General features: G+C 37.8%; 1 protein-coding gene across 1 annotated transcript; it reads left to right on the forward strand.

The window, feature by feature from the left end:
* TM9SF2 (transmembrane 9 superfamily member 2) lies at window positions 1-25,712 on the forward strand (the record flags this gene model as incomplete). The annotated part of the gene is made up of 17 exons (XM_079547053.1): window positions 1-135; window positions 2,434-2,501; window positions 4,715-4,808; window positions 5,582-5,709; window positions 10,138-10,267; window positions 11,729-11,853; window positions 12,498-12,609; window positions 14,286-14,365; window positions 14,460-14,568; window positions 14,692-14,824; window positions 15,063-15,182; window positions 17,373-17,430; window positions 18,076-18,235; window positions 19,693-19,844; window positions 20,884-20,995; window positions 21,627-21,798; window positions 25,492-25,712. The coding sequence occupies 17 exons, from the start codon at window positions 1-3 to the stop codon at window positions 25,557-25,559; spliced, it is 1,956 nt and encodes a 651-aa protein (XP_079403179.1). The 3' UTR covers window positions 25,560-25,712.
* Between the last annotated feature and the right edge of the window lie 1,585 nt (window positions 25,713-27,297).

A 27,297-nucleotide genomic window follows, 5' to 3' on the forward strand; every position in this document is an offset into this window, starting at 1 on the left:
ATGGCCCTGCGGCCGCTCCTCGTGGTCGCCGCTCTGGCGGTCACTGCGCCGCCTCACCCCGCCGCCGGCTTCTACCTGCCGGGCCTGGCGCCCGTCAACTTCTGCGAGCCCTCCAAGGAGAAGCCCGAGTGCAAGGTGAGCCCGCCGGGGCGGCCTGGGGCCGGGCGGCCGCGTTGAGGCGGGGAGGCCTCGGCGCCTCCCGCGCCCCTGGGTCCCGCCTCACTGCGCGGCCCGAGCCTGCCGGGCGTCCCGCCGCTCTTTTTCTCTCCTTTTGCTACCTGGCTGCCGCCTTGAGGAGTTTGAGCTCGCTGCGGCTCGAAGCGTGACGGCTGACGGTAACGCGTTAGTAGATGGTGCGACTGCCGGCTCCTCTCCCGAGTTACTGTCATCTTACAGACGGGAGCGGCCCGCCCATCTCCTGGCCCTTGTACGTGCTGCACCGAGCGAGCCTTTCCAGCTGGTCGTTTGTCAGGGGTTAGCAGCTGCTGGTTGCAGGTCGCAGGCAGATAACCGGCCAGGGTGAGTGTGCGGTGACAGCTGTGTCTTCCGGGCTGTCATGAGTCCACAGCACAGAGCTTCCCTGTCCCAAGCACTCTGATCCTAAACTCTCAGTGATGTTTTAAGTTACTTTCAGTACCTACAAACAGGAGGGCAATCAACTCTTTGAAAGGGTAGATAGCAGCGGGACAAGGGCACATGGTTTTAAGTTGAGGGAGGGAAGATTTAGGTTGGATGTTAGGGGGAAGTTCTTTACATACTGGCTTACTGGTGAAGTTTTCTCACGTAACTGAGTGGCATATTTGTGAGGATGCTGGTTGATAGGGGTGTGTTCTTAAGGCAGTTTTTGCTCCTTTGGGTGAGCTTTAGAAGCTGTTTGCTGCTGTTGTGACAGAAATGGTAGCAGCTGTACTTTTCTCATCTTTCTCAAGTGTGTTGTTTAATTCTGACTGGTCAGATCCTCTTCTAAACAGGTAACCATGGATTCCTTCAGTCTTCTTTCCACACTGCTTCTGTCATAGCACCAGAATGCTCTGTGGATGTTGTTTTGTGGGATCATAGAAGTAGTGTTTGAAAGAAGTAGTGTTTGAAAGCAACCTCAGGAGATCACAAATTTATTTAAGAAGCAAGACTGCTGCCAGCACGAGACCTGATCAGCTCTGCCCTTGTTTAAGCAAACCTTGAAAACTTCCAAGGACAGCACATCTACCACCTGCTACAGTGCTATGCTGCCCTCCTGAAGAAATACTTTTCTTCACCTACAGACTAAAGTTTTCAAGCTGAACTCTGTAGTTCTTCAGAGCATCCCTGAAAAACACTGCTGTTTTTAAATTATTCCTAGTTTAGGCTAGGGTCATGTTAGAAGATTTTTAAGCAAAGCAGGTTGCCTGCTGTCCTTTCGTTATACCTGAGATGCTTATGGAGTGATCCTGCTCAGGCATCATTGCTTTATTTCTTTTTTCCCCCCTCATGCAGTGTCCACAAAATGTTTGAATCCTTATCCTGAAAATGCATAACTTTATAAATGTGTAATTAGACAGTTAATATAAATCTGTCACCAGTGGCTAGCTGAACATTTTAGGATAACCTCATCAGCTGTATTATTCTGAAAATCTGTTTCTGAGTTAAGCCATTTCTTGTTATTCCTCTACCTTGTGCCAGCTAGGTTATGTACAAAGTGAGATAGAAGCATGTAGTAAGTCTGAGTCGTTCTTTTAGTTGAATTGCCCCCGTTTAGTGTAGTGTGTGGTGAGGAGGAGGAGATAGTGCATAATCAGATAATTGCCACAGCATAATATTTGTGTAAGTGGGTACAATTAAGCTTCCTTGTACAACGTTAATTTTTCATGTGTTCTAGCTGAGTTCTGACAGTTGCCACCGTTGATTTAGTAATACTGAGTTCTCCCCCATGTGAGATTTTTAGATTTTGTTGAAATCCCCACAGCTGAGTTTTTGGTTGCTTCAGAAATGAAATTGTGGACCAGTACACAGGTACTGATCTGATCTGTGCTTTTCACCGTATCCTTGTGAGACTTCTTGTGCAGAAGTTCTGATGATGGCTAAGATCGCTCCAGCTGCTGCATTAAACTAAAACTGGCAACTGTTTTATAACAGTTTTATAACTGTATTATTCTTGTATCTGATTTCTTGCTATCTTGTAGTCTGCATGCTTATGTTAGCCTTCTAGTGGTTTTGTCATGTGGGCTCTGTTTTCCCCATGCTCAGATAGCATTTAATTCATGGTCCAGGCAGATATAATTCGTTATATGAGAATGTGCATTTCAAGATATAGAGTTGCATAATTCTTATCTGCCCATTGTGAGACTTTCACTTACCTTATTGACACAAGAGCCTATGTGTGTGTGTGTGTGTATATATACAAAATATATATGAGCACAGATGAGATATAATCAGTGACTCTCTTAATTCTTTCAGTCTGGAATCGAGCTGTTTGTGAACAGGCTTGACTCTGTAGAGTCTGTCCTTCCCTACGAATATACTGCGTAAGTATCTTGCATGTCTGTGTCATTCTGCTTTTCACTTCTTCCCACAAGATGAATTGCATTTATCTTTAAGTGTTATTAGTGCCTTGATTTAGCTGTTTCCAAACGAGGAATGTCCGCTTATTTTTCCATTTTAGGTTTTATTTTTTCCATTTTCGTTTTTTTGTTTCCATTTTTTAATTAAACAATTTGCGAATCTCGAATGAATTTCCAAGAAATGGGTTTTTCGTTCCCTATTTCTTGATTTTCTTTGCAGATTCTCTCCTTATGTCCCTCCCTGTCTATATATTGTAATTTTGTAGGGCAAAGTATTACTACTGTCTTTAGTAGCCTATAGCCAGATGAGTTAAAGTGGTAACGAGGTGTGAACTTTCCATCAATTATCTTAATGAGGTGTTAAATGCTTTCTCGGTTTTCATCGTGGGAGTACACAAATATGTCTGTGATCTGTGCAAGTATGTAAAGTTGTTGCTTGGAAAAATACTTTGCTATTTCATATCGAAGAGATCAAGCACGAGTTATATCCACATCTTAATGCATATAAGCACGGGACACTTGAAGTTAGGAGGTATCCGGAAGGTGTGCTATTAAAAGATTCGGTGACTGAAAGTACTGTAACTTTTTTATTCAGTGGCATTTGATGTGAAACAGCTCTTTGATGCTTTTGTTTTATTATTTTCTCCAAGAATTCGATTTGCATGCGCTTTTTTTTTTTTTTTTTTTTTTTTTTTTTTTTTTTTTTTTGTGGACTGTCATGACGTGATGTGAAGCCTTAATTCCTAGCTAAAATTCCTGCACAAATAGGAAATCTGCAACTACTAAAGGAAACGTTTATTCTCCTCTAATTAATATAAACTGAGTTCTGAATAGCCAATCGAGAGGCTTGACTTCAGGGCTTTTCTTGTTCCTTCTGATACCAGAAGAATTGAGAAACTGTCAAGAGTCAAGGTGGAGAGTTAGAAAGTAGGTGTCCCTTAACAATAGCGCTGGGTGTGGGCGGGATGCTCTCCTCCAGTCACGCATGTCTTGCATGAAAAAGGTCCTCAGCTTCTGTGCATTCAGAGGCCTTTCCTGAAGGCCTCCCCTACATATTCCATAAGATACAAAGTCTCAAGTGCCTCCTTTATCTATTCAGTACAAAGAAGCAGACCCTTCCCACTGTCTGAACAAAGGTTATCTGTTAAGGGATTTATCAAGCTGCAACTTGTATCACTTCCCCCAAACCGGGCTGTGATTTTCATACTTGACAGATTCAAGTAAGAAACTATATATATATATATATATATATATATATATATATATATATATATATATACACATTATATATATATATATATATATATACACATTATATATATATATATATATATATATACACATTATATATATATATATATATATATATACACATTATATATATATATATATATATACACATTATATATATATATATATATATACACATTATATATATATATATATATATATACACATTATATATATATATATATATATATATACACATTATATATATATATATATATACACATTATATATATATATATATATATACACATTATATATATATATATATATATATACACATTATATATATATATATACACATTATATATATATACTATATATATATACACATTATATATATATACTATATATATATACACATTATATATATATACTATATATATATATACACATTATATATATATACTATATATATATATATACACATTATATATATATACTATATATATATATACACATTATATATATATACTATATATATATATATACACATTATATATATATACTATATATATATATATACACATTATATATATATACTATATATATATATACACATTATATATATATATACTATATATATATATATACACATTATATATATATATACTATATATATATATATACACATTATATATATATATACTATATATATATACACATTATATATATATATACTATATATATATATATACACATTATATATATATATACTATATATATATATATACACATTATATATATATATACTATATATATATACTATACTAACTATATATATATAGTTCCTTTACTTGTGATGATGGTTTTGATTTGAGGTACTCTGTTGGGTCTGACGTGCACATCTACTAAACTTTGTTAATTTTGCTATCTTTTCTATAATTCAGGTTTGATTTCTGTCAAGCGGAAGGAAAGAAACGTCCATCTGAAAACCTTGGCCAAGTGTTGTTTGGAGAGAGGATAGAACCGTCTCCTTACAGGGTTTGTTCTGTGAAAAGGGCTTTTATTAATACTTATAATCCAGTGTAACCAAAAGAGGTCAGAATCTTGAGGATCCTTTCATTAGGGCGTTTTAGGATTTCATTATCTGAAATTCCACATAATAGAAATCTGTCAATTTAACCTAACTTTGCGTAGGGTCATAGAATTGCTCAGGTTGGAAGAGACCTTAAAGATCATTAAGTCCAACCACAACCTAACCATACTACCATAACTCTTAACAACCCACTGCTAAATCATGTCCCTGAGCAGCACATCCAAACGGTTTTTAAACACATCCAGCCTGTGCCAGTGCTTAACAACCCTTTCTGTAAAGAAGTGTTTAGTGATATCCAACCTAACCTTACCCTGGCACAACTTGAGGCCATTTTCCTTTGTCCTGTCATCTGTCACCAGTGAGAAGAGACCAACCCCGCTTGTAAACCTTGTGGCCTGAAATGCTGCAGAGTTTTTCTTCTGTCTTTGGAACCTTGCTTCTCAGCTGAAATTCCTCTCTTGTTAGAGGAAATTGAGTACTCTTACTCTTGAAAACCAGGTCCAAAAATTGGGATCTTACAATGTGCTCTAAGATCACGAAGGGATTTTATAGTACGTGCCAATATGAAAAGCTCCTCTGTAATATCAATGTATATAGTTTTGAAAATTCTTTTTATTAGCATACACAGTAATAAGTGTATGGGGGAAAACTTGTTAAACTCTGGAATTGCAGCAACATGCTTTTACTAATTTTTTTCATATGTATTTCATTTTTGTAGTTCACATTCAACAAGAAGGAGACATGTAAAGCTGTTTGTACAAAAACGTATGATACCAAGAAGGCAGAGGATAAGCAGAAATTAGATTTTTTGAAAAAAAGTATGCTACTGAATTATCAGCATCATTGGTAAGTTGACATTGTTCATGGATTGGTTAGTCTAATATATTGCTGATAATTAATCATAGAATCATAGAATTCTGGCCTGTGTTGAAAAGGACCGCAATGATCATCCAGTTTCAACCCCCTGCTTTCTGCAGGGTCACCAACCAGCAGACCAGGCTGCCCAGAGCCACATCCAGCCTGGCCTTGAATGCCTCCAGGGATGGGGCATCCACAGCCTCCTTGGGCAACCTGTTCCAGTGTGTCACCACCCTCTGTGTGAAAAACTTCCTCCTAATATCTAACCTAAACCTAAATTAATGTAGTTGGTCATTTTGTATTTGCATGTTAATACAGATTCAACATGAGGCTTTTGCACTAAATCCATTACTGTCCTGTTTTTGCAAAAGTTATTTTTGTATGTTGCCTTAATGTCTCCTAATGCATTTATTTATTTTTACTTAAGAGCACTCACCAGGAATGAGTGCTTACTCCATGGAAACAAGTATGTTTCCAAACATAGCATGTGATTATTTTTTTTTTTTTTCTGCTGTCTGCTCACTGTAAAGTACTGCTATTTCTTTGCACCTGTAAGCATAGAAATTGGTTGGAGGTAAGAATTGAAACTTTCAGTCTACTTTTAGGTCATCTTTACTCTCTTCAAAAGCCTTTGCACTCTTTGTAATGTTGTGCCCAAGAGATGGGATCAGTAGTTCTGAGTGTGCAAAGTTTCTTTTTTTGTATAGGATATGGAAATGAAAGGTGGCCAGTGAAAATGAGCTCATTAACTTGAGGAACACCTACACACTGAATCTTTTTCTGTTCTCTGAGACCCTCTGTAACAGATACAAAAAATAGAACTGGAAAAAAATAAAATAAAATCTAAATTATCTTGGAATGTGCTGGGGCTCTGTTCCAGCTTGGATGTTGAGGTTCTCTTCTGATGGTCCATAAGGGTGAGGCATATGGGATGTAGATGCTGAAGTCATGCTGATTTTTTACTTAGGACTTAGGATGTGCTCTGCACCAAAATCCAGAAGCTGAGAAACGTTTATCTGCAGGGTCTGTGTAGGTGTTGTAGATGGCATACATGGATATTTGTCTGTAGTGCTTTTCTGTTGGTGTTCTGTGCTAACAGCAGCCTTTAGGTGCAAGCGTAGAAGGAACAACATTGGCATTAAGTTGTCTGAGCTTTCACTTTGGCACGTCTTTGGAATAAGCATAATTAATATTGCCCAGATGATTCCAATTACATACTGCCTGCTTCACTGAAACAAAAACTGGTTTTCATCTAATTAAATTAAACGATTCCGAACATATTAGTAAAAAAAGGAGGTGAAATGTTGAATGTTGCCATTGTCATTTAGGTGTTTTTCCTCTAATACCACATTTTGTTTGTTCAGTTTCAATGCAGCCATCCACAGTGAATAGGCAGTGAGTGCTTTTTTTGCTGTTCTTGGAAGCTGACGCTGTCCTGTCTAGGGGTAGACTGTCTCACTGATCTGCATCTTCTTGGAAATCTCTGGAAAATCAGTGAGGTTGCAAGCTGATAAACTAGATGAGAGGTTCACAGGCAGCAGCTGCATGTTTATATAAGTGAATAGGGGAGTAAATAAAGGAGCTCTGAAAAATGCAGCTGTTTTTGCAGGGATTTGTAGTGTATCTGTTTAATGCTGCAATAAGTAGGTCTTCAAAGATACTTCATTTAGTTATATTTCTTTTAAATCTTGCATGTGTTTATAAAATTTGCATTGCTTTGAATTTCACTGGTATGTGTTGGTGTGGCATAATGCTTAACCTTTGAAGCCTGTCTGTGTTTTGGTGCGTGCATGAAAAATGAAATGAAAAATTTCCCAAAGCTGTGATGCTATCACAAAACAAACACTTTTCTCTGCTTACATCAGTTCACAAATGTACTTAGCATATTTAAGAATGTTCTTTAGTCTGTACCCCAAACTTGATAGAGATGTTGCAATTCAATTGTTCAATTTTCAGTGGGACAACTTTCCTTTGGTGTGCTCTGTGTTCTTATATTTCTAATTACTTTAATAGCAAAAAATGAAACAATTGGAGCATTAGTTCTACTGCTGTAAAGCTTTGCGACCAGTGGCATGAAGTATCCATGTTTATGTCTGCTACAGTAACAGCAGTCCCTCATCAACCACAGATCCGCAGAGTGGAAGTGGCTGCATTTTGTGGTTCAGAAGTGTAATATAGGATTCGGGTACGTGGCAATCAGCAAGGTGTAGCATAAGGGAGGGTTTGATAGAGGTTTATTATCAGGCTTCAATGTGTCATAACATTTCAGGGGAACACAGATGGTGCAAAGTACTTTTAAGGCTTTCAAGGCCACTTAATAAGATTAGTAATTGACACACTGAATTGGACTCAGCAGCAACGGTGATATCCTGTCTCACCACGTTCATCACCAGATGTTCTTGGAAGACATGTAAGAATATTTGTATAGCTTATTTGCTCCTCGTGTATAATCTCTTCAAGTCATTTCAAATGTGAAGATTAACACTGAAAAATGATTTGCTTCTTAAGTTATCAATTTGTTCCAGCATTGCAGCTTGAAGGCAGCTTTGTATGCCTCTGCTGCAGAAGATGCAGGGGAAAACCTTTATCCCAACCAAAGTCATTTGCAGTAGGTTGATCTGTTACCTGTTTTTGTGCTTTACGAAATGGAGGTGCTAACAAAACCAACCTCTTGCACATGTTATGGAGCTAGAATTTCAAATGAGAACCAACTGTAATGACTTGCACCTGGAATAGCTGCAAATCTGCAGCTTAATTGTTCCCTGTACAGCATGGCTAGGCAAGTCAGATTTGGTTGTTGCTACTGCTGTTCATAGCTCTGCTGGAGACTGAGAGCTTGCAAATTGTGGTTTTCAAAGGGGCTTTTTAAAAACTTTCTTCTGTTGTGTCAATATGAGTCAATATTGCTAACCCAGCTCTGTATGGTAGCTAATGGTGGGGGTGATGCAGACCTCGTTATTGTTTTATCAGCAAAGGCACCACGTGTCACTTAGCAGTTCTTTATTGTTGACTGAAGTCCTAGTTGTGTGTGAAGTACCTAATGAGACCTTAGCAGGTATCTGTTAACCTTAACAGCTTAGTGACTGTAATCCTGGAGTGCTTAATTGTAACGAATATTCAGCAGCTTGATAAGTTCTGCAAAAGCCTGTCTTGTTGAGTTGGTGAGATGTCTTCTTTTGGTTTGGCAGTGCTCAAGAGCTGGCTGTTGTCTCATGTCTTCACGTGTGTCATTTACTAATTGAACTGTACAAATGTATCTGGGAGCAATTAATGATGCTTTAAGGATGGCTGCTGAATTTTAAATCTTCTTTGAATAAATTGCTTTTGGGATTTATCTTCCGGATAGTTAAAACACTTTGTGACATGAAAATGTACATTCTTAATGCTTTTCTAGCACAAAAAGAAAATTGAGCATGATGAGTATCTCTCAATTTAAAAGTATGTCTTTAGTGGGTTTTGTTTTGTTGATAGATAGATACAGATAGATATAGATGCACTATTTGCAGCATGTTGGATAGTATCTTTACCATGTTATTCTGTGTAAAGCTTTTGCTGTAGTCCCATGCAACTTCCTTGTCTCTAAATGGGAGAGAGAAGGTTTGTGGAATTTCAGTGGTAAGGAGCTGGCTGGATGGCCCCATCCAAAGGCTGGCAGTTGATGGCTCAATGTCCAGGCAGACATTATTGACAATGCCCTTCAAGGGTCCCTACTGGGCCTGTTTAATATTTTTATTGGTTATATGGATAGTGGGATTGAGTTTACCCTCAGAGACTTTTCAGGTGATACCAAGCTGTGTGGTGCAGTCAATGTTTTGGACTGAAAGGATGACATCCAGGAGGAGCTTGGCAGGCTTGAAAGGTGGGCCTGTGTAAAAACCTCACGCAGATGAACAAGGCCAAGTGCAAGGTCCCACACCTGAGGTGGGGCCGTCCTAAACATGGGCAAGGGCTGGTTGGTGAGTGGATACAGAGCAGCATGGAAAGAACTTGGAGATGCTTCAAGCAGTGTCAAGAAACAGTATTAGTATTATTAGTAGCAGTATTTCTGAAGAGCAATTAGAAAGTTGGAGGATTAATAATGTTTATGTAATGTGTGAGCAGTTTTTTATTTTGTGTTTTTGTCTCGAAGAGACTGGAAATTATGTAGTTCATTTCAGCTGCTTTCCTGGATGACTTGGGCTATTTTTAAAGAAAAAATAATGAAACAGTTCATTCCTGTGCCTTCAGAGTGAAAGAGCTTTATGATTTGATCTGTGTTTGTAGGGGCACTTCAGAAACTGGCTCAGTAAATAGAATGCTTTGGTGGTCACCCAGTGGGCCGTGTATTTCCAACACCTACCTATGGATTTGTCTATTTTTATTTGCATGATGCCATATATTTTGAAAGATGATGAAGTGTCAGTATATAATTCACAGGATTGTGGACAACATGCCTGTGACCTGGTGCTACGATGTTGAAGATGGCCAGAGGTTCTGCAATCCAGGCTTTCCCATTGGCTGCTACATTACAGAAGATGGCCGTCCAAAAGATGCCTGTGTTATTAATGTACGTTTGAGTTGGATTTTTTTTTTTATAATATCCTCTTTTTACTGTTCTAAAGACTTATTATGTCTGTGTCCTGTTTCTATGGTGAGTCCTCACTATCTTTGTTCCCCTAAAACTGAATGTTTTGATATATGTGCAGGTACTGCAATCTCTAATCTCACCTCAGCTTGTCTAAGAACTGCCTCCTCTGTGATGTATGTAGTAATTCAGAAAGGCTCAAAAAGAGAAGAATGTGGATAGTGTGTAGAATACATGGAATGCAGGAGAAAAACATTGTCCTTCATTGTCTGTGATGTCTAAACTTTGAAGAACTTGGATTTTACTTTAGTGTGAGATAGAAGTGTTTCATGGAAACAGGTTTTTGCAGGCGTATTTTTTTCTCTGCATGAGAACTAATAGTTCTTGAAGGAGTGCTTCTCTTAAAATGATGTGGACTGGTGGAAAAAGGCAATATATAAGAATACTGAGTGAAGCTTCTCTTCCATGTCAGATGGGTCCTTTTGGGTTAACTAGTGGAATTCCAGATAAATGCACTGTTAGTGTTATGCAGATAAGAATGCATTAAGAAATGTAGAATGTCTTCAGGTTATCCCAGACCTTTTCCACAGAGAGGTGATGACTAAGAAGCAGGTCTTTTGTTTTACTTACCAACTTCTAATTTTGTTTCTTTTCCTGCATAGTGAATTGATTTCAGAGACTCCATATAACTGGATGGTTGAAGTAGATTTGTGATCAAATATGTAATCTGGCAACATTTCTTAATCTTGTTTAAATATTTGTTTTTAATATAAGGGTAATAACTTTTGAAGGAGTAATTGAAAGGCTGTAGAAGAACACCTAAGAAAAATAAAACCCAGGCTTCTCATTAGGGCCCTCTGTAGAAAGGGCTGGGGACAGAACACCCTGAAGAAGCACTAACAAAGCTGCAGTAGACATAAAGCTTTTAACAGCTTGTTTAATGGACTGATCTTCAAACTGGAACATCCCTTCACCTGAGATGTCTGTTCAACATATTGAATGTTGTTTACAGTGAACCTTTGGTTTCAAACATGGAAGTGGTTCTGTCACAGACAGCAGTGATTTGCGTTGTCTTAAAAGGTTTGGTTTAATCTATGAAAAACATACACTGTGTTTTAAAAGAGCTAATTGTTTATTAAACGCATCTGGTTATGAAAGTTGTCACATAGCTGTCAATTCAGTTTGCTGCTTGAGTACAATGGAAACGTTGTCAGTTCCTCTATCATCTCAGGTGAAGTTCTGCTCTCAACCTGTAGTTCTGAGCTTTTTTTCTAATGCAATAAAGCAGTTCACTGTCTTTGTATTCCCAGAATTGTGCATGCATCTTTGGGAGAACTTTTTGACAAGAAAACTATGCAGTATAAAATTAAATTTTGTAAGGCTTTCAGGTGTCTTTATCTTCTTGATTTTTTTTAACCTTTTTTTTTTTTTTAATCATTTTAGTCAGAATTTCATGAAAAAGATACTTTTTATATCTTCAATCACGTTGACATAAAGATATATTACCATGTTGTGGAGAATGAAGCTCTGGGAGCAAGACTTGTTGCTGCTAAACTTGAACCAAAAAGGTCAGTATTCAGAAATAAGTTGTTGAGCAGTGATCCATCCCAGCACTCTTGCTTTGGTTTGGAGAAATCTTTTCAGGTATGTGATGTGTACATTAACTTTCCTCTTGATTGATGGAGGATTGATGCAATCTTACTCTGAGTTCTGTAGATCTTTGTGCACTATTTCCTACGTGTGCCAAAAAAGATAAAATGAAATTTGAAAGTAATATGTGTTAAGGGAAGCAGTCCCAGTAGGGAATGTTCCATATCATCATCGGTGCCAAAGGCAGGAGTAATTTGAGTGCAAATTCTGATGAATTCAGCAATCTGGATGCAGTGATAGCACAAATATAGCTATCAGTTGTTCAGGTGTCTGTGTGGTCTTTCTACAGCTGGTTTGATTATTACTGATGCTGCGTTTTAGAGAGTGTGTTCTTCTGTAGTTATGTTTTAGGAAACACTTCTGTGCCAACAGTTTTTGTGTCCTGATGTCCTCAGTTTGTGACACGCTCCTTAGGAGCTCCGAAAGTTGAGACATTAAGAAGTATTATAACGTTTAAGGGAAGAGTCGGGGATGAAATTGATGCTTGTGTAAGATAAGCAAATGATATCTTAATGGTGGCGTTAGTGATGCAGCTTTCATTCTGTGTTTTTTCTTCCTGCAGTTACAAGCATACTCATCCAGACAACCCTGATTGCTCAGGAGTGCCTATGGATATAAGCAATAAGGCTAATGGAGAAGTCAAAATTGCTTATACGTACTCAATATCTTTTCAGGTGAGTGCTAAGGTTTTTTTATGTTAGTTACTTCTTAAAATCAAATCTTTTGTGTTAACAATTAATTAATAATTAATGAATTAATAATCAGAATTATAAAGATAGCTAAAATTATTTCAGAGCAGTACATTTGTGGTTTAAAAACTTAATTTAAACTGAAATGTGACTTGGGACCTAAATGCATGCCTTACAATTTTGCATACCTCCCCACGCACCCTGAAAAATGCATATGCAGCTTTTAAAAGAATCACACTTTCTATGTCTGTCTAGACTGTCTGGCAGATTTTTTCTCACTCTAAGCTCCAACTCTGAGAAACTGTGCATTTTGGCAAATTAGTGCTGTAAGCAGTCCTAGAGGAAAAGCTTTATGTTTTTTCCCAAGGTGGTCTTCCCGTATACATCTGTAGGAAACTTAAGAAGCTGGTATTGTTCATCCCTCTATTCTCTAAAGGCACAGAAACACTTCATCGGGCAAAGGCAGGGACCAGTGATGCTTGAATGTGTCTCATTAGGATGAACAAGCATGATGTACCTTTTAAAATGGAATTTCCTTAAAAAGTAACAATGATGAAATGTCCAAGTATTAGTCCAAGACCTGTATTGCTTCTCTTATACAAATGGCATGCCCAGCTGCATGTGTTTTACTGTCTTGTGCATAATGTTATGTGACATGGAGGTATTCCTCTGAAATTCTGTCAGGTTAGTGGATCAGATCAGCTCAGGAGGACAGGAATTGAGGGAGTATAAGTAGAAGAAAATTGTGATTCTGTCCTAGAATTATTGATAAGGATGAGAAACTTGTTGCTTGCCTTGAGATATGGTTTTACTGCCTCTGTGAACTAGATACTTGATCTTGGTTTCTGCGTACTGTAATTCATTGCTTTGGGGTTCTTTTAATCTTCGCAAACAGCTTTACTACAAAGTGCTGTTGCTTAACTTACTGAAATAACATCCTGTGACAAAAACACGTGGCCGTTTGTATTCATTGATTGTGGCATTGATGGTTTGCTTAATAGTAACCTTCAGGTGATTAGCACTGTTTATTCTTGTTTCCATGTTTACTGTGAAACGTAAAATGAAGACGTGTTGTATTAGAAGTGTTTCTGATACATGAATATTTAGTCTGAATAAGTGTCATCAGTTGAAAAGCAGCAAGGAAAAAATTTCCTTCTGTTAACAACGTAAGTTTGTAGCGTTGTCTTCCCCACCTGTCTTGCAGCTCTAGCTGACAGTAATTGGATTGGTAGTTGGTGCATGAAGCTGCGTGAAAGCAGGAGGTAACTTGGGCAGTTGTGTTCAAAGAGGGGACCTTCAGGCTGAAGGCTGTTCACATAGCACAGCTTTGTCTCTGAGTATGGAGTGTGTTGACTTGCATACGCTAAAAAAATTTGTGCTCTCAATTAGTTCATTAGTTATCTGAATTCATGGGAATTAATAGAAAACTTCATGCTCTGAGAAGGCATGGGTCTTAATATTATTCAGAAAATGTTTTATTCTAGAGTCTATGGTCAACTCTTAAGTCTGTTTTTAAGTTGTTATTCTGTAAATATTACATTTAAACCATTCCAAATTGAGTTTCAATTCATCCTGAGATTTAAGATAGCTTTGCACGAATATAAGCTCTTGAATTTAAGTTGGACTCTGGTTGTGTCTGAAACCGATGTTTCTTCTTTCAGGAAGAAAAAAATATAAGATGGGCATCAAGATGGGATTATATTTTGGAATCCATGCCTCACACTCATATTCAGTGGTTTAGGTGAGAAGAAAGTTTGTCTTCAAGTATACAGTACCAAAATATTTTAACATTGCGATGTGGACGATGACTCGCTGCTGTTTTTCAATCATTGCAGCATTATGAACTCCTTGGTGATCGTCCTTTTTCTGTCGGGAATGGTTGCTATGATTATGTTGAGGACGCTGCATAAAGACATTGCAAGATACAATCAGATGGATTCCACTGTAAGTCTGAAATGTACCTCCTCAAGTGTATTTATAATGTAATTTCTTTGTACGAGGAGTTATTTTGTTACAGGCTACGCAAGTGTGATTTACTGTATGAAAATAGCTGGATTTCCTTTACAGGAAGATGCGCAGGAGGAATTTGGCTGGAAGCTGGTTCATGGGGATATCTTCAGGCCCCCGAGAAAAGGAATGCTGTTGTCTGTTTTCCTAGGCTCTGGCACGCAGATCTTAATCATGACTTTTGTTACACTGTGTAAGTAATAAAGCGGGAAGGAGTTGGTTCTGTAGAAACCATCTTTTCAGTGCTAATTGCGTGTAAAAAGAGCAGTACGGTTTTGTCTACAAATGTCTTAACGTCTTAAGATTAGAAACAGCTGAGCTGATACAGTAGACATATAAGTTTTTATCTTAAAGTTTAGGTACAGTACGTGGTGTACTGGCTTTAAGTCCAGTGTGTAATTAAGTTCTTAAATTGTGCATCTCCTTCATAGTTTTCGCTTGCCTGGGATTTTTGTCACCTGCTAACCGGGGAGCCCTAATGACCTGTGCTGTAGTTTTGTGGGTACTGCTTGGGACTCCAGCAGGTTATGTTGCTGCCAGATTCTACAAATGTAAGTAAAAGTTATTTAAAATGACAGGGCTTAAGTTCATTAAAGTAAATTATCGTCATAGAACTGACTTTTATTTTATGGAATGGTTTGTAGTTTCCCTCAGGGCAAGATGGAGAAATGTATTTACCTTAACAGAAAATAAGTATGGAGTACTGACACGGTTAAACTGATTTTGATGTGATCGTGCTTAGAGACCCTGAATTGCTTTTGCTGCTATGTACTTACGGAGTTACGGGGGAAATTATTTTTTACTAATGCTAATTCCTTCTGATGATTTTGTACTTATGTTTTCCTATGGCTGGAGGAATGCAGACCCTTAACTTGATTTTAGCTTTAGCTGTTGACATTGTTTGATAACTTTTTTTTTTTTCCTAATAATGAACTTCTGTTATTGCCTGAGATTTTTGTCACTGCTTCTTAGCTAGTTCAATTTTTGGGAGAATAGTGCTTTTCAGGCTGGATGTGGGGTGAATTAGCAGTATTCTGTGGCTGCAGCATCCCAGTGATATTTGGACACCAGGCAGTAGTTGGTTGATACTGTTTCCTCCCCTTACCCTAACTAGAAATCCTTTCAGGGCCTGTCCACTGACCAGAGCTAGTTTGCACCTGTACCTTCTGGTTTATTTTATGTCCAAGTGTGCCATCCTCTATTCTATTACCTTATGTCAATTACCTTACATGAGGTACAAGATTGTTTATGACTGAGTAAGCTGGTTTATTTTTTTGGACTGTTTGGACTATTATAATTCTGAAGACACTGTGCTAGAGAATTCATCTCTGATCTTGAACCTGAAAGTTAGCGTCGGAGTTCTTCACTTTCTTCTGACTATTTTATAATTTTCCTGTGGGGCACCAACTGGATGAAGAGCCTTCGTTTTGAAGGAAGCTTTCCCACAGTGGCAGTGATGGTATTTTTTAACTTCTCTTCAAACCAATTTTGTTTAAATAGAAGGAGACTTAAATGCTATTACATTCAACAGTGCTTTGGGGCTTCTTTATATCATGCTGGATGTTTTGTATTTTTAAAGATAATTTGAATTTTTTGATGGCAAAACGAATTCCGTAGTTTTAGTGGAGGTGGTAAGAATTATGTTTCTTATTATATTTGTCATGAGTTCAGTTGATATTTGACAATTTAACTAAATATTTAAGACAGTGAATGATGACTCCAGAGATATTCTTGTTGCAACGAATGGTAGAGCATGTCAACATGAATGTTTTTCCTTGCAGTGTGCCAGCAAAGCACTGAGAGACTTAAACAGCAAAATACAACTGAAACAGTTATCCAGTTCTAAAAGGTTTTTTTAATGCTGCATTTAAAAAGTGAAGCGTGAGTTGAAAAGAACTGGTTAATATTAATTACCTGTGCTGTGTTCTACCAAGGATTTTTTGAAGGAACAGAAAAGTAATTAAAATCATTCCAACCATAATCACTGCTGAGTCTTAAAACTAAAAAATACATAAATAAATGTGTCACGAGGGCACTGCTCAGCTGGAATTCCAGTGGGATATTTTCATTTGGAAGTTCTCTGACTAGAATTTTTATCAGTGTAGTACAAACTCTTCAGGATTTTTTTTTTTATTTATTTTTTTTTTTTTTAAATAAAGCTATCCTAGGTCTTTTGGTATCACCAGTGCTTAATGCCATTAAGATTTACAGGAAGGAGTGATGTTCTTTTAAGCATTAGTCCTAACTTGTAAAACTCTTAGACAAGAGTTATTTCAAGAAAGCAGCTTAGCTCTCATTTCATGTATTTATATAAATATTACATTCTAATATTTATATATTTATATATTTATATATGCTAATATATATAATATTATTTTCTAATGAAACTGTTCAAAGGCTAGAAAACTTGAGGTTGTTGATCATAACAGGTTTAAACTGTTTTTTAAAGACTTAAAAGTACTTCAAATCTTCTTCCTTAGATAAAGTGGTCAGAGGCCAGGTTTATTTACTTGAATGTTTTTCTCGTGGATCTGAGAGTTTTCTTTGCTCTAATCTTTGTGATCAAGCAATACGATGAAGGAATTTGTTATTACTAAAGATTTATTTTACTGTTTGAAATTTGAGCATGATAGGACGTTATTTGAGTATTTGCAAGCTAAGTGTAACAGCTAAATGGACTGGAAAATTAATAGTTGTGAGCTTAATGCACGTTTTGATGACTGTCAAATGTTTTAATATAGCATTTGGAGGTGAGAAATGGAAAACAAATGTCCTGCTGACATCATTCCTTTGTCCTGGGTGAGTTGAGAATATAGCCATGATTAAAAGAATTAAATTGCTTCTCTGACATGCATAGCTAATATTCCGGCTTCAGCTGTACAAGTAAATCTTATTACGGTGTCCCTTTGTTCCAGAAGCTGTAAGAGCATGGAGGTGCATTTGACAAAGATAGCTGTGTCAATGGCATGTCATACTTGGTTCTTTTTTATCCAAGTTCCGTGTTTACTTTTGCCACATGAAAAAACTGATTTAAGAAAGAGCAAAATCGTGCTATTAAGTTTCAGATGTAGTTCTTCCATGCTTTCTTTTCCTCTCTGTGCTGTCTTTCTGACCGCGCTATAGTTGGTCCTACATGGTGTCATACACTGTATAACCGCTGTGTTAAATTCTTCTACTTAATCACAGCAAGCAGTCTTACCCTGGAGCGTAGTTAAGACAAGCATATATTTGAAATTGCTTAGTTGGGATGTCAGCTCCTGCTGAAGTTCAATCCCACTGGATTACAAAAGAATCGCTAAGCTTGACCTCTTCATTTGGATATTTTTTGTGTCACTTGATTGTAGGAGATTTGCACTAAAATCCTTATACGGTTCTATTGTTTTGTGAAGACCTTTAAATATTAAGAAGTATTTCTATGCCCTGAGTGTGTGATGTATTTTTCAGAATCGTGTTTGCGGATTTTTTTATCATGAATCTCATTCTCTGGGGAGAAGGCTCTTCTGCAGCTATTCCGTTTGGTACCTTGGTTGCTATTTTGGCACTCTGGTTTTGCATATCTGTTCCACTGACGTTTATTGGTGCCTATTTTGGCTTTAAGAAAAATGTAAGTATTTCTTGATATACAATGTTGTGTTTTGTTTTTTTTTAAATATATTTCTATACGGCTATGTCTGAGGTAGCACCTAATCTAGTTCACCTTGTCAACTCCAGTCCTGTTCTCTTTCTTTAAAACTGCATTGTGTACCTGATCTTGAAATTCCAAGACTTGAATATTAAGTTGTTGAGTTGCAGTGATATTTCTGAGCACTGATCAGGCTTATCACTGTATTGGATTGAACGATTGTTCAAGGTAATGCGGAGATCCGGGCATTCTTTATTTTAACTACTATTTCTCTCATTACAGAAAATTCTGTTGACCCAACCAAGTATAAAGGGAAGCAGTTTATGCGTTTGTGGGTATTTTGTTTGGTTTTCCCCTGTGCATTTTGGTGCTGTTCTCTGTCTACAGAGTCTGAGATGAGAAGGGTGTCATCTTCCGATGAAGTTGCGAGTTCTTGTGAAATCTCTTCACTTAAGTCTTCTGTAAATGATTATTGCTGCTTGGCAGACACTAACTGAATTAACTGAGATTTCCTCCTAAACTGTTTTCTTACTTACATGAGGGTTCTTTGTGACACGAGTGACCAAACCCTAAGCAGTGAAATCAGTGGTTTTCTTTTGCTTGAAAAGTGGCTTACTGTGCCCCACAAGCTTAAAGACCTGTAAGTCTGTCTAATATTTTCTCCCATGTATGGGCAACCTTCATTTCAGCTCTCTGCAGAGCTGATGGAATGCCTTCAGAAAAATGTTTAATTATACTGGAAGGCTTTGTAGGTCAATTGTAGTTACCTTATTTTACTTAATTGAAAGTCAGTGGATTTTTGTCAGAGGGTTCTGACAAGGTAGTGTGAATGGTGTCACAAATATGTTAAAGCAGGAAAGCAAGTACTGAGCTGAAATTGTCGATTTTCTTGAGGTGATCTGTAAGAAAGGGGAAAGATGACAAAGTAGGCATTCATCTGCCTTAATTTTTCCTTTCCACCATGCTGATTTGTGCATGTAGCTTAATTAGACTTGAATTCAAGATTAAAGTAAATCAAAATTGCCAAATTGAATCCTCTCACTCTGTAAGTGTACCCTAATGTGATTCTTGAAGTAAATCCTGAAAAACAAGATGCAGAGATTTCTAGAAGGAGAAACCAAGAGTGCAGCACCACCACTTCCAAGCCAAACACTGAGAAATATGTTCCAGCTACACAACAGATCATAGACAGTCATGAAAGAGGAGGCTCAAAATATGTGTTGCAGTACTTTAAGTAAGAGCTCTCTTTCAGCTGTTTTGCCTTGCAGATTTTGTTAGCTGAACTGGTAGAAAACGCACATGTAATGGTAGATGAGCCTGTGCATATTCAGAATGTATGAATAGACTTCTGCCAGCTCTCCTGTCAAAGAGAAAGCAAAATAAGTAGTGGTGTAGTTTGACTTGTTACTTACCTAGCAATTTCTTTGTTTTGTTTGAAGGCTATTGAACACCCTGTTCGCACAAATCAAATTCCTCGTCAGATTCCTGAGCAGTCGTTCTATACAAAGCCATTACCTGGAATTATCATGGGAGGGATTCTGCCTTTTGGGTGCATCTTTATCCAGTTGTTCTTCATTCTGAACAGTATTTGGTACGTTAACTGCAACCTAAACTTTACCTTCTGTGTCATAATAGGTTGTCGTTTTTATGTGGAAGTTCATTCAGGTTGCATTGACTGATTGAGGGATACAGAATTACCAGAATACTGGCTCATTAAAAACGTAAACGTTAACATCTTTTTAACATTTTGTGGGTTAGAAGATACTCAGTGCTTGTGTTGCTTGCTGAGGTGTATGGAGAAGGGACTGTGACAAGCATAGCAATTTACAGCTGGCTCATATTCAGACATATTCAGATTACTCGGCCTTCTTGTGGAAGCTGCTCTAAAGTTGACATACATGCATATAACTTGAAATTAGTAAGCATGTCGTAAGGAAGCATGTGATCTGAGGGTGTTTGTTTTGGTTCAGGCTTTTTATTGTTGGGGTAGAAAGCAAGACTACAAATTGTTCCCCAAAATTGTTCTCCTTTCAAAGGCATCACGGAGTAATTCTGTTTAATATCAAAAATAATGCAGCTACTCCAGTTCAGGTGAATTTTGGTGTGAGTTCATAGCACGCTGACAAACTAATCTACTGTAAGGATTTTGTCTTCCTCCTGGCACAGTTTAGTTACTGGGGATCTTTAAACTGTTTCTGAACCTTGAATAGGTGCTTCTGCCCAGCATACACAGCTGAAGCATTTGACATTTCTTATTATTTTGCAGCTCTGCCCCTTTGATTGAAATGTGAGGTGAAATCCAAGTTCTGCTGAATTCAGTGGAAGAGGTCATGTTGACTTTACTGGAACTGTAATTTCACTCATTATGTGTAGTCAGTTTCTTCCCTAAAATCCCAAACACCAGCAGCATTGGGGCTCACTTTCTCGCTGTTTTCAGACTGAGCTGTCAAGGCTCTTATTCTTGATGTAGAAAGCAAATTAGTTAATTGTATGGGCACGGAATTAATAGTGCCTCAGTGAGAAAGGAAGTACCTTAAGGTGAAGGTGATATTACTGTGTACAAAGGAATAGTACCAGTACAATGTCCATTTTAATTTTTCTGGTTATTTTTTGAAAACTCTCTTCATTAGGTCTCACCAGATGTATTACATGTTTGGCTTCCTGTTTCTGGTTTTCATTATTTTGGTTATCACGTGTTCTGAGGCCACCATATTGCTCTGTTACTTCCATCTATGTGCAGAGGTAAGAAATACTCATCAGTATTCATACTTAGTACTGCTTTAAGGACGCTTCAAGAAATGCTAAAGACTTCTATAATTGGAAATAAGCATTAACAGAATTTGACATAAACATTTAAATATGGTATTAAATATCCTTAAATCGAGACTTTAAGAAGTGAAGCTACTTCTGGCACAGCTTGTAAAGAAATAAATAATAAATCAAACCCTGCACTGAGTGCCACTGAGTCAGATACATCACCTTCAGAGTCTCACCTCCTGGTTTCTGAAGATTTATCCACTGACTTTGCTTAATGAGAGTGCATTCCTTCATCTGCCCAACCTGGGGGGTATAATTAAGGGGAGTAATTAAGAACCTCCATGGTTTACAATAGTAGATTGGGCTTATTTGTGTTGTTTGGGTTTTTTTGCCTAATTGATACAGATCCTTCTTATCTCTAGTTCTGAATAATGTATTTAAAGCACTGTTGATTTTTATAGTTTTTGCTGTAGATCAAAACTATGAAAGCTTACTTTGAGATACAGTGATGGTAGAAGAAAGATGGCCAGTAGCTTTGCTTTCAGTATCAGAATCAGAGCATTAGAGGTATGTGCAATTGTACTCATATGTCTTTCTTTTTGCCCCCCACTTCTAGGACTATCACTGGCAGTGGCGTTCATTTCTCACTAGTGGTTTTACTGCAGTTTATTTCCTAATATATGCAATACATTATTTTTTTTCTAAACTGCAAATCACAGGAACAGCTAGCACCATTTTATATTTTGGTTATACCATGATTATGGTTTTGATCTTCTTCCTTTTCACAGGCAAGTACTTCTGAACTTTGATTTCAAATGTTGAGTTTACCTTCTGCTCTCCATAGGAGAAGCCTTGGCATGCTTTATCTTGATACAAGATTACAAATTTAATATGCAACTGTGATTTTTTCCCTTGATTTGATTTCTTCTGGAACTTTGTAATTCTTTTCCTGTTGCACTGAAGAAATGGCAGAGGAAGGGCAGAGAGACTTTTTTTTTTAATACAGTGTTATTAGAGTTTTGTCATCTTTATTATGAGTTTCTGGGCAAGCGTGTGTCTTAAGTGCTGCACTGCTCTTTGCTCATTAGTGAGATGAGGTGACAATCTTCCCTCTTCATCATCTTCAATACTAGAAAGGAATTTCCAGTCAGACATGCTTGTCCCTTATTTAGGATGGAGGACGCAGGAACTCTGCTTTCAAATGTTCATGAAAAAAGTTACCACGTGGCAATTCCTCGAAATACTTAGAATATTTAATTCTGTTCCAGCATTCCCTACAGAGTAGTATATTTTTTAAGCTATTTTGAACTGATCAATGCTTAAAATGATTTCAGGTTCCATGCTTATGAAGAAAACCTAATGACTTCTGAAGCTTTGATGCAGCTTTATGCATACAACTTTGCAGGCTATATTTTGCAGCCTCCTAGAGCACAAATGGTTTGCCATCAGAGCTTTTAATAGAGATACCACTATAAGTAGAATTTTCAGTTCCACTGAACACAGAGAAGAAAAAATGTTTAGCTGGAGAAGATGGGTGGCATTTGTGAGTGTTTATTCTTAAAGTGAACATCACACACTCATTTCAAAGAGCTTGCTGCTTCAAAGCAGTTTGTAGTCCACAACTGAATGTAGATAAGGATCAGGAACAAAAGCCTCCAAGGAGTATCTTGGGTCACCGATGGCTGGAAAGAGAGAATGTGATATTACAAAAAAACCTTTTAAAAAGCTCTGTCCCAGGAGTGTTGGGCTTGCGTCCGTGTCTTAAATAGCCAATTTAACTTCTTTTGGCCTTGCTAGAATGTTTTGGAGGTTGCATATCGTCTTTACTTTTATCTGTATTTTGTGTGCTGATTAGCAAGCTGTTCTGAAGACACAGATCAGATTCTGCTTTCCTTCCTCACTCTCTCTTACTTGTTGCTCTGACTTTCTCTTAACCTTTTATTTCTGATCTGGGTTTACTAATAGTCTCATTGAGGTACAGAGCTTAAGAATACATGATTGTTTGACTAGGAACAAATGCACAATGCTGATCCTCCTGGCCTGCATCAGAAATTGAGTAGCCAGCAGGACTTAGGGAAGTGATTGTCCTCTTGTGTGCAGCACTGCCGAGATCACACATTGAGTTGCTTGAGGGTACGCAGAGAAGAGTAGTAAAACTGATGAAGGGACTGGAGAACAAGAGTTGTGAGGAGTGGCTGAGAGAATTTGGGTGGTTAGGTCTGGAGAACAGGAGGCCGAGGGAAGACCTCATCCTTCTCTGCAGGTATTTGAAAGGACTGCACAGAGGAGAGTGTTGGTCTCTTTTCTCAGGCAGCGAGTGATAGGGCATGAGGAAATGACTTCTAGTTGTGCCAGGGGAGAATTAGGTTGGATGTTCGGAAGAGTTCCTTCATGGAAAGAGCGACAGACATTGGAAGTGGCTGCCCAGGGAAGTGGTGGAGCCCTGGGGGCACTGAAGAGATGTGGCAATAGGGGCAAGACTTAGTGATGGGTCTTGGTTTGTCATGTTGCTAGTTAGACTTACTGACTTCCAGCCTAATGATTCTGTGATTTCACTTATATCAATGTTTAAACATTGTGATGTATGCTTAAAGTCTCATGAAAAAGTAAGGCCTTGATAAGTCTATGATCTTTAATTTAGTTCCATTACCTTTTCTAATAGATATTCGGTATGTTCGCCTTTAATTGTGAACAGTTTTGGCCAAAGCCAGAATTGCATTTACATAGAAAACAAAGGGGACCATATTTTCTGTGCTGAGACTTCTGTTTTAGCTGCTTTTCTGTACCTTCCACGTACGATTTCCATCTTTCACTCACCCTTGTTCTCTCAAGCCAGTCATGTCACATGATGCCTTTAAAGGTGTGCAGTGCAACTCTTTTCCTTTGCTCACACATTCGCTTTCAGTTGACGGCCACCAACTGGCTGTGCAGTGCCTGCCAGTGAATTTGGGAAATGCTTTTCAGGATGTGTTCACAGGGACGCAAAGAATAAGTGATTTAGTCTTAGACTTCTTCAGATGCTTCCTGTAGTAGTTATCTGTCTGTAACTGGGACAGTGGAGATGCAAGTCATGCTCTGTAATTCCATTTGTGTGTAGAAGTTAGGGGAGGATTTAAGCAAAATAAACCGTAGGATTAGAACTTTGAAGCATCGTGTGCTTAATGGTTTTTTTTTACTTCCCACTAGAGTAAGGGTAAATTACCCCATAATTTAAGGGAGCAGTCGTATTTCTGAGCATATAATATAACTCTGTCCATTTAGCTTGGCATGCTAATTTGTGTTCCAAGGCAACATTTCCAGTTCTCTGAGATGCATTGAAGCACTCTGAGATAAGGGTTTATAGAAACGTGTTAAAGGGGTACTGAGTTCTCCAGATTTTTAAATGTAAAACCATACTGGCAATTTAGCAAAAACTGCTCCTAAAGGCATCTGACTTCTTGTGTCAGGATGATAAAGAAGCTAAAAAGAGAAAATCGTAATTGTTGTATCAAAACTATTCTGCTGTTGCTTACTCATCTGTTAAAATTTGTCAGGATCAGGAAGGGTTCTGATGGTGCCCTGCTGCTATGTCAGTGTAGCACATGCTTCAGGCACTTGCTTCCATACTGCATTCCAGGTCATTGATCAGACTCAGCAGGCAAAATACCGGGAGCTACATGACAAATCTTTGATTCGCAGCTGGGACTGCAACTACGTATCACAGTCAATGAGTCAGTTAAACATCAGTAGTTTAGCAAGCGTGAAGAAAAAAAAATTACTGGGATATCATTCATGGTTCTTTACGAGCTCGTGTACTGAATGAGTTAGTATGCAGCTTCTGTTGTGCCTCTTAGCAAATCTTAAACAAAGGTGATGTTTCAAAAGATGGCTTTATAAGAGGCATGCAGGCAAAAATCAGATAATTGTCACGGTTTTTTTCCTGCCCTACTTTTTGTGGGAGGAGAAGGTTCCTGTAGCAGCTGTTCTGAGCTGCTTTTAAGCGCAGTATCGTTCTGACTGAAGCTGTGCTTTAAAGCAAAACAGTTTTAACAGAAATATTCTTTTGCATGCAAAGTAGTCGATATGTTTAGGCTTTGCCAATCTGTCTGTTGGAGCTTCATAAAGAGATTCTCCTTTCTTGAGGGAAACAGTCCCTGTCCTTAAATTTCAGCTCAGGTTTGTTTATGCCTTTTGACTGCCTAATGTATTTCAGAAGCATTTATTTCTATGGTACATAGCACGTTTTTGGTAGGAAACAAGAAAAACGAGTGGTAGGAAGAGAAATGATGTGACTTAAAATGAGTTCTGCATGACATCTTTCCGATTGTGGAAATTGAGTGCGTACAGATCGGTTGATGCCTGTAAAGGCCGGGTTCCATCTCTAATTTGATCTGATCTGATGGGTACACTGAAGACTACACATAGCACATTGCATACGTAGATTGATATTAACGTCTGCTGTGTAACTTTTCCTAATATGTAACCTTCCTTTTATTTTTTAGGGACAATTGGATTCTTTGCATGCTTTTGGTTTGTAACCAAAATCTACAGTGTGGTGAAAGTTGACTGAAAGAACCAATGTCAAGAATTAACGCGGAAGAGGTTAAATCTTCACGAGCGTAACTTACAGACCTGATCTCCGTGATGAACTTGAGCTTTATCAGAAGTGTTGGCTTTCTGTTCTTTGAGAATGATACTGAATATGCAGCTGCCCCAAACACTTTCTTCCACTAACACGTTTATATTGTGACTTAACAGCCTGTTTTCATGCAGATCTCAGTGAAGATCAGAGTTACAATATTTATGCATTTGTAAATACAACGATACCTTAAAATAAACGTTGAATTCTAATGGCAGAGTAGAACCGGCTGTGTTAGGCAACTTAATGATACTTCTGATTAAAGTACAATTGTAAATAGGATTTTCTAGCTTGGTAGGTGGGATGAATTATTTTTCTTTGAGGGAAATGAGAACTTTTTATTATGCTAACTTTGAAGGATGACTCTTAAGAAGTGTCGCTTTTAGTTTGGATGTGATTTTTATTTTTTACTGGTATTATGTCCACAAATATTCTGATTTCTGTGACTTCATTAGTTTCAGTGTTTTTGGCCTTTTAAACTATGTGCCTCTGAGTCCTTGAATTTATAAATTCATAATCTAATAAATATTGTAAAAATGTCTTCAGTGGGTCATTACCTGTTAAAAATTCACACAAATCCGTAAATACAATTATATGGAAGATCACACAGAGCTTTTGATGGCATTTTCTGCAGTGTTCTGTCTCTTGACACTCCTTTAGATCTGCAGGACGCGTTGTGTCACACGGCTCAAACACTGCCGTGTGGTTGTGGCGCGTGAGAATGAAATGATGCACACACTTAGCAAAGACACTGCAGCATTCAGCCAGTCCTTAGCCCAGGCTCTTGTTCAGGAATTGCTGTGGAATGGTCAGTATGTTGAGAAGGTCTTAATGCGTGAGTCAGCATCCTCTGCTGCTCCTGCTTTAGAAAGATCTTGATGAAGCATATGGCAGCTGCTGCCGATTGTACTTAGTGTACGTTAAAAGAAAAAGCCAATTCCTATTTTTGCCTTATATTAAGAGACTACTGTCAATTTCAGGTGACTAGCATTTAATTGATATTTGCTTCTTTGAAAATGGAGTATTATATTCATATGTTGTTCAGTAATTTAGATTCAAAACACAATCTGGCTTTCGGTAAATTTTTTTTCACAAACCTGATAAAATCTTACTTCAAATTAATCTTCCTGTACCATTTGTCATTTGTAAGTTTGGGTGTTTTTGTTTTTGTTTTTGTTTTTGTTTTTATTATTATTGATTTGCTTTTCTAAAAAGACCTTAACCTAATGATGCTTGAATACTGAACCCAATAAAAATATCTTTGGTTAAGGTATTTTGTCATTATTAACCTCCTGGAAGCTGGCACGTAAGAATATTTCAGATAACATCTGAACTATAGTGCTGCACATCCCTGCTAGATGAACCACACCTCTCATGTTCTGCATATCTCCAACCACAGCTGTGTTCAGATGCTGTGGACGGAATTGTTTTAATTGTTTTCATGTCCCTCCCTGCAAGCAGTCACTAGGAAATGCTGATTTCAGATAACTCTTCCATGTTTTATGTTCAAAACAGGAAAGGGTGAGTGGGTGTTCTTTACAAATGCCATGAGCTGCAATGTGACTTGATTTAAATTTCTAGGAAGGGTATCAGTGAATATTCTTACTATCCTTGCTTCTGAGGTTGCATTCTATGTATATCCGTGGTTCAAATCATCAGTAGTTACACA

This window comes from Tetrao urogallus (assembly GCF_951394365.1).
Source record: "Tetrao urogallus genome assembly, chromosome: 1".
Taxonomy (NCBI): Eukaryota; Metazoa; Chordata; class Aves; order Galliformes; family Phasianidae; genus Tetrao; species Tetrao urogallus.